This window comes from Xylocopa sonorina, chromosome 5 (assembly GCF_050948175.1).
Source record: "Xylocopa sonorina isolate GNS202 chromosome 5, iyXylSono1_principal, whole genome shotgun sequence".
In the NCBI taxonomy this organism is placed as follows: Eukaryota; Metazoa; Arthropoda; class Insecta; order Hymenoptera; family Apidae; genus Xylocopa; species Xylocopa sonorina.
Genome location: NC_135197.1, coordinates 9,796,815 through 9,805,541, shown reverse-complemented (window position 1 = coordinate 9,805,541; position 8,727 = coordinate 9,796,815). Strand labels below are relative to the sequence as shown.

Here is an 8,727-nt window from a genome sequence, read left to right as displayed (position 1 = left end):
GCGGCCACCCTCTCCGTGGCGTTTCATTTTGGATTTTTGCCGACGACTCGTAGTTTCGCTTCGATCACCGACTCGACTCGAAGGGGAGACATTCGCAGCGATCGGATTGGCAACAAACGGGCCTGGACAAATCGTTGGACAGAGAGAAGTTCGAGGGAATGTGCGCGACGTTCCTGATGGCTCTGTTCTTCGGACAATCGGAGTGGATCGTTTGATGAATCAAATCTAGCCGATCGATCGTCGTCGAGTGTCGCAGAGATCGAAGATTCGGAGTCGCATAGAACTTTGGCGATCAGTGTTGTGGTGCGACGAGGGTCAGTCATGAGAATCGCCCCAAATCGATGGTATCGTTGTCAGAATCGAGTGCATCTTCGCGTGGACATTATAATCCATTGAACGAATAGATGAACATCGTCCGACGAGCTTCGTGAACGAGAACTATCGAGGTGGTGTCGAAATAGTAATACTTCGCAGCGATTCGAGTGTATACAAAGGCATCCAGCGAACGCCAACGAAAACTACGATCGCGAAGTGGAGTAGATCCCTTCAAGATGCATTTCGCAATCGAGAACACGCGTCCTCGACGATCGTTTCGTATCTCGATCGAGCACTAACGCGTTCGCACGGGATCCTCTGATTAGAGAGAACAGCTGATCCGAACGGTAGACTGATCGAGGATCGGACGTTGGATTTTCCGCGATGGATTCGCAGCAACTCGTTGACACAGCTTCGCAGAACAGCCAGGACATCGTCCTGCCAAAACCAGCGAGCAGTACACCGAGACACAGCATCGACGCGATCCTTGGACTGGGGAACAATAAAAGGAGTCACCAGGAAATGGAGGATAGCGCTCGCGACACTCAGGAGAACACAGGTTACTGCTATATTTCATGTTGCCATTCTATATTTATTTAGTTCGGAGTATGTATATGCGATATGTAGGAATTATAAATTGGAAGTATTCCTATTCGAACGAGAGGAAGGAAAAACTCGATTAAGACAGACGAAAAAATCACGCGCGTAAATAATTAACGTCTGTCTGTACCAACAATACCCGTCGGAATCAAAGTAAATTAACTTGTTTATGAGACACAATTAACACACACGTCGCACGCTCCGTCCGTCGGACTGGTACACGCACGAATCACCGTGTCTCGAGCGTTCCTCCCGCTGCTCCAGCATCCGATCCAGGACCGTGAATCCCAAATCCCAAAACGGCTCAAGTTACCCTCGGAGACTTATTAACAAAGCCGCTTCGATCAATCATTTCATCCAATTACTGGTTTCATCTATTATCCTCCGTTCGAATCGAGAGTTACGTTTCATCGCGCGCTAAAGAAGAGCGTTACATTATGGTCCCTTCGTTCCCGATACACGCGTTCTCACGATAAACAATATCACCGTTACCACGAGTAATCGAGTACGGTTATTTTGCTCGACTCGTTATAATTCGTTTATCAAATGTTTAGAGCGATTAGAGACGCGGTACACGCTGGTTGTTTCGATACGTCTGTCACGATTAGCGGGACGAATAAATTGCCATTTCGCATGCGTGACGGTATTGTTCCGATCGAGCCAATTAATGGGACGCTGTACAGTTAGGCAAATTGAGATGACGCTCGCGATAATTCTATTCCGGAGACCTTAATGCGCGTTTCTTCGCTCGCGACGCTAATTACTGGGACGCGTTAATACGTTCGCCGTGTTTTATTGACGTCGGAAAATCGCGAGCAATTACGCTCGATCAAAGTCCCATCCGCTTATCAAACAGAACACCTAGTCTCGACAAACGCACTTCACCCGCTTCTGTGACCGCAGCAGACAATCCTTGCGAAGTTAATTCCTCGGACTTATTTCACGATCTATCGCGAATCCTATTACTCGATCGATACCACTGTTTGCGCCATTCAAGTTTGCGAGCGTTACTCATAATAGAATAGCAATTGACTCGACGATCTCGACAGATCGATCGATCTCTCTTGCCGGTTCCCAGAGAAATCGAACACCAGTGACGCAAGCATCGTCGCAGCGGTGGATGCAACGAGGGGGACGTTAGCGTGTAATTGAAAAATCGTTAGTATCGCGAGTGGATCTCGCTGTCGGTGGTAGTAGTGGGCACGGTGCCTGTGCACGCGGCTAATTAGTCGTCCGGGTCGAAGCGAAACGCGAGCCAGTAAACCGGTGTATCGGCCAATTCGAGCGTATATCCGATAATTTCAATTTCGAGACGAACGAACCACCGACGTCGTCCTCCTCGCTTCGCCTGACGATTGTCCTACGCGAAAACGCTCTAACCACCGCGGCTGTCGTTTGTAATGTCACTCCTCTCCCTGTATCGGCTGTACGCGGTCGAGTGCCGCGCTATCGACGCGACACTCTCGTCGGAAGGGTAAAAATCGACAAAACAATTTCGTACGGGCGCTGGCTCGTTCTTTTTCTACCCCTCCTGCGTCATCGAAAGCCGCTGTTAACGAAAAAATTACGCGTTCGGATAGAGAGGGGGTGGACGGAGAGGGAAAGGTGGTGTACCAATCGATGATACACGGGTGGTACGCCGCGAGAATCGGCAACCGTTTCGACGAGGTCAATTAAGAGGGTATTTGCTCGAATTGGGTCGCGATATTGATTTTTTTTATATATGCTTTCGCCGCTGCAGACGTCGCAACGTTCCCAAAAAGGGGGATGGACTTTTGAAAATTGCTCCAAGCCTTGGAGTAAACTCATTTTCCAATTTTCTCCTGCGAATCTTTTCAATGTGAAAGGAGAACAATTTACAAAAATTCCACCGTGTAAATCTCGTTGGTCGCGACTGGATTACGGTAATCGATAACAGAAACACTTTTGCATAATGCACTCGACGTTTGTCACCGTCACTGATAGGTTCGAGTAGATTCAGTCGTGGCAGAGAGTCTGCCAGCGAGCCGTTCAGTAGAATCGGACAGACCGATTCGTTCGCCAGGGCGAAGAGGAAGGAATACGTCGATGTCGATGACTTCGTGATTTATTTGGCCACGGTTTCGGCCCTCCTCCGCCTTTTATCACGGGACTCCCTTTTTGCACCGATTAATGCGCCTCGATAGAGAGGTCGGCTGAGTGTCCGTCAGCCGCTGCCGCTTGGTAGCAACTCGATTAGGCCCTCGATTTATCTTTGTTTCATTCTATCGAGCTCGATCGGACGGCGTGACGAGAGATATGCAAAGGATGCAACGTCGTCGAATTTAAAGTCGGAAGCGAGTCGTTAGAGGCAACATTACAATACGAGAGAAGGGCAGAAGAGAATTTACAGACGATCGCCTCGCGAATAACAGAAAAACCTGCGAAACGCGTGTAAGAAGAAGGTTGCATGGAATCAAGCGTAATTACCTTTGGAAGGATGAATACGCCACTTGGAAGTTCATGCTCCTGGTCAATCGAAAACAATCATCGTCGGTGCACCCTCGCGGCGAGGAGATTGGGAGTAGGAAAATCGTGAGACGTGCGAGTGGAAGCGCTTCGCGAAAAGAATTAAAACAAAAGAGGCGAAAAATATGGAGAAAGAACGGAGGCTGGTTACCAGAGCTCCAGGTCTTGTCCTGCTAATCGAATTATCATTAATTATGATACCGTACGCGAGAAAGAAGAAAAGGTAAAAGGCAAGGTCGGCCTCTGCTAATAAGTATGACGGAGGTAAAGAAGGGGAATTGAGAGGGAGAGAGAAAGAGAGAGAGTGGGATCGAAAAAAGAGATAGATGGAAGCGGCTTTAAGTCAGTCGCTTCTTAAGAGCTGAATTGACGTGTCTACTAATGGATCGCGCCTGCCCCATCTACTTTCTTCTTCAGCCTCTTTTTCGTTGTCTTCTTGCTCCCACCTTATCTACTTCTTCTTCTCCACGGTCTTCTTCTTCGTGTACCGACAACTATCGCCAGTACGGCTGCCTTCGTGGCTTTAAAACAGATCTGTTATCCTCGTCCACTCGTTTCTGCGCACGCTTCATTCGCTGGGCGGACCTCGAATCGTCCTTTAAGAGCGAGAGACCCTGAATTTTCATGGAATACGCCGCGCGGATAGCGCGAGCAGTTTAATTCGTTCCGCACCTCTGCAAATGGCACGCGAAGAGGTTAAGATACGGTTAATAATGAATTTTTCAAGCTACGCTCGGGGATTTGAAATACGTTTCAGAAATGATAGTTCCTCGTCGAGATAAAACCGATGAGAATTAATAGCGTTTCTGTCCGAGTAATTTCGTCTCGGAAGTACTTTCACAGACCTTCGCTGTGTTCTAAGTTTCAAATTGTATTTCTCAGCGATGCTGAGAATATACGTATAATTGGTCGATTCTTTTCCTCCGTCTGGGCTATCGCCATTATCTTTCGTACAAACATGTCGCATAATTCGATCACCCTCGGGAAAAGGGAGAAGAAAAAAGGCGGCGGAGAACGGAAGAACGTTAAGCGCGCACCGTTTTTGTCCGCGTTTCCATACAGCGCGACATTTTGCTTGTCGTCGCCCGTTTTAATTCCCCCCCGGCCGTTCGTTTAATGAAACGAATCTCTCTCGCGGCACGCGGGATCAATCCTCCGGGCGCGTACACAGGACGATCGTTAATATTTTCAATTAGAGGAGAGATTAATCACTCGTGTCCCGTCGTTTCTGCGTTCCCTTCGGGAGGGAATCTATTACTCTTTCCTTTATCGTACGAACGCGAACGCGAGCACTGCGCACACCGTAACCGTATTACAGTCTAGTTAGGCATTCGATAAGTTATCCACGTGAGTATATAATTCGAAATGACACGTTGTCGAGATAAATCGGTTCGATAGGTGAATTAAGAGCGAGGAGGGTAAAAGGAGACAGTGGTGGCAGAGGAAGTGAGAGAGAGAGAGAGCGAGAAGGTGGAAAGAAAAAAAAGGAACGCGCGGGAGAAGCGTTAAGTGTGCCGTAATCAATCTTACCTTATACGCGCGCCAGAAGATTAATGCACTTTCAAATTTCATTAATTCCTCGCTGCATAATGAGCCGCGGGGCGAACGAATAACTTTCCTTAACGCCGCGATAATGCCGCCGAGACTCCGCACCGTAATTGCATCAATTCCTTGGTAATTCGCACAATTATCCTTTCTGATTTTCCAACCGGCACCGGGCTAACTGCTCGAGAGCACGCTCCCAATTAATCACGCGCGGCCTCCACGAATCTCTCCAAGTAATTAAAGTATGTCGTTCCCGCGAATCGGGACCGTTAATCGGCTGTCTTTTACCAAGTATCCGTACCAAACACGGTGACAATCTTTTTGGAAAAACTCGAAAGGGCGATCGAACGGCAGTTTCTCGCGATCGTTGCCGAACACCGCAACTTTCACGTGAGTTACAAGCCCCTGAAAAATCATTCTCCGGTTCCAACTCGCTTGGTTGAGACGTTTTACTCAATTAAAACCCGATCGCCGCGCATTCCCGGCGATGACAGTCGGCGATCTTCAAACGACCAGCAAAATCGAAGGTGAACCCGTGGACTTTCACTGCGAGATCTCTCGATAAGCAGCTGCATGGATTAAATCGGGGGCAGGCCGCTCCGAAATAGCACGGACTCCGTCCACGAACGGAGCGATCGCCGATTTCGAAAACGGTGTTACGGCCCTGCCATTTACGTGGATGATTAACATCTCTCTTTTAAACGAAACTGCAAACCGCGATCGTGTGTACGCTGCTAATGAACAGAAAAGGAGCATACGCAGGATCGTGCAACAAGTGTAGGGAGAACAAACTAAGGAGGAACAATTAATATGATCCTGTTCGCCCCAAATTCCGCCGAAAATGAGTAATTCTCAGTTATCGAATCTATGAAATCCATCGAACGAATTGATCGTATCGAGATCGTCGTTAAGCCAGAAAACACGAATAGTCGCCAGGATAAGATAAATAACGAGCGAAGGATCGACGACTGAATCGGGAGAAAATGTTCTTATTGAATAGAAACGGAGGAGTTAAACCAGCCTGGATAGAGGTAATAGCGTCGCGGCGTTCTGGAACGCCGCAGGTAAAAGTGCTTTGTAAAAGGGGGAGTAATTTCGATCGCGTGACAACGGCAATGTAGAGTCGAGGGGAGGAGGCACGAGCAATTACGTGTAATTTCATACCCATTTGTTGCCGGGATAGCTCGTTTTTCGACTGGTTCTCGAGCCTCGCCAGCTCGGATCGGTCGGATCCTCGTAGAGTTCGAAACTAGTCGGATCGATCGATTCTATCCTGTCGAATAAAACGGTGTCACGTGTTACCGTCTTTAACCCGTTCGTTAGACAGTCGATTAACGGCTGCAGAACAAGATAGGCACCGTGTTCGGCTAACTAATACGATTAGTACCATAAATGATTAATGAGACGCCAATCTGAGAGAATCTGAGATAACCGAATGTGTCATTTATTATTCAGCGAAATTATTTTCAGTCATCAACTTCCACCTAATACTGTTCGGCAATTCATTTCGAAAATAGCCTGGTCGATTCATATTTTCAGACGATCACGGTATACTTTCGGCTCCAACCTAATACCTCCGAAGACAAACGTCCATAGAGACGTGACAAAGTTTAATAGCGATAAGAACGTATCATTGACTACAAAAGTATGAAATGTTCATTGAATTATCAGGCTGAAAAGGTATCTCGCGGAATATTATGTCATCCAGATCAGATGAAATGTCGGGTCCCAAAGGAGTTGATAATCCGAACTAATCGATTCCGCTCGAAGTCCGCGAATCAGAGTTCACAGGCGAGTTTTTCACGGTCTGAAACGGCGGCAACCCCCGTCAGCCTGGAATTCCATCGATCTCTCTGCGCTCGCTGCGGGGTGGTTGCTCGCAGTGCCGCGTCTCCATCCGATTTCCGCGAAATTGTCTTCTTTTTCCGGGCGGGCCGGGCAATCTCGTTGGACGGTCGGCCGCGCGAAGCCAGGCCAGAGAAGGCGAGGACGCGATTCTCGCGGGTGCGAGCGAGCAAGAGACGCGGCAATTTAACCGAATTACCGCTGGATCAAAGCTTGCGAGTGGTAATTGGCGCACAGGTGTCGCCGATCAATCGTACACCGGCCGTCGGGGAAGCTATTTCGCACGGATACCGAAACGCTCTGTGATCGATAGGAGGACGAGCTCGGTGCCTAGACGAATCCGATGAGACGCGTCATCGAGCGACGATACAGAGGGACAGAAAGGGGTTGCCTCGCCGCCGGAAGCAAAGGAACCGGAGACGCAGGATACACCGCCGATTCGCGCGCTGATTAACGATTAGGAGCGATTACCGTCGAGCGTCGGGAATGTTCGTGCGCGAACGGACCACCAGCGATTACGGGATGCCGTTCTGATTACAATTGAGACGTTAGAAAGGGGATTCTAAAGGCAGATTTTATGCCGACGTACGCGTAATTTGTGTAACAGTTGCCGAGTGAAATTACGATGTTATCTTAACCACGGGTCGAAGTAATAGTAACGCGGTGCTTTGTTCAAGTAATTCCCCGGCTGAGTGTATTTAATAAATTTCTTTTAGTTCAGATTTGTGGTTCCCTAAGAAAATTCTGAAATTTAAGGGAATTCCGCACGCGATCCCGCGATCGATGCAATTACGTTTTTCTTTTTGTTGGCTTCTTATAAACATTTATTGCTGGCGTGTAGGCGGCACGAGCTGCACCCCCGGTCAGGTCGGTTCGTTTAGAAACACGCGTACGTACGCGAGAATTCGTATTCGTGCCTGCGCGACGTCGATGGAGAGATTGTAATAAGCCTCGCATGCTACGGAACAATTAAATTATTAGTAGGTACATTGTGCACGACGGGGTGTTTTATTGCGCGGCGCACTCCGGTTCCGGCCTGCTCTCGAACCTCGCCACGATGGTGGAACGACGTTCAATTTTATCCGCACACGTATAGACGATTAAAAAGCTATTCTTCGCGAGTTAAAAGTCGACGTGCTCCGTTGAAAATTTAATCGACCCTTCCCGTAATTTTCAATTCAAATTTCAAATCGATAGCCCTCGATATTGCGAAACGTGGAGATCCCTCGTTTATCGCGTAATCCGTATTATTAGAGCAACGACGTAATTGGAATTAATTGTTCGCCATTTCTCTAGTTTAATCAGTTAGCTATCTCTTTCGAGGCGTGTTTAGAAAGTACATAGGGAAAGGTTCACGAACGAACGCATACTATCACAGAACGATCGACCGTCGCAACGATGCAGCCAGAGATATCCCAATAAAGGGCGCACGCCAGCTAACAATTAAATTATTAAGTATATAGTAACGATAACGAGGGTCAGCCGCGTTGATTACTATTATAATGAAGGCAACGCGCCACCACGAACATCAATCTATTCGCAAAGTACGCGAACAAATATCCCACCGGTTTGATCGCCGCGTTTGCTTTCCTTTTTGCATTCCCCTTGCTAAATCTTAGATGCAGAAATTTCTCGTCTTAATTGTTTCTCGCGGCTCGAAACTGATGTTGTCGCTGACATATTAAAGAAAGCAATTTCGCATACGCTGAAAATTAATTGCAGTTTTCAAAAAACCGCCGGTGATTTATACGCCTGGCATAGTTGGCGAAATTATCAGATCTCGCTTCGAAACGTTCGTCAAGCAGTTTTACGGTAAATTCTCCTCAAGTGTTCCGAAGGAAAGGACTGTATCACGGCCTAGAAAAGGATACGAGTAAGCACGTTAGAGCGGTCCAATTATCGGAAAAAGAATTTTATTCGACGCTCGATCCAGCG

The 8,727-nt window shown here is 47.8% G+C and overlaps 1 protein-coding gene across 3 annotated transcripts in view; it reads left to right on the top strand.

The window, feature by feature from the left end:
- The first annotated feature begins 591 nt into the window (after positions 1-591).
- Positions 592-8,727, top strand: part of LOC143423661 (retina and anterior neural fold homeobox protein 2) — a 33,284-nt gene continuing 25,148 nt past the window's right edge. For all 3 annotated transcript variants that reach the window (XR_013101846.1, XM_076895152.1, XM_076895153.1), the window contains exon 1: positions 592-874. Coding sequence is in view for 2 of the 3 variants with exons in the window: in XM_076895152.1 (XP_076751267.1) it covers positions 700-874 (175 nt within the window). In the remaining variant the exon portion in view is untranslated. The remainder of the gene's footprint in view (positions 875-8,727) is intronic.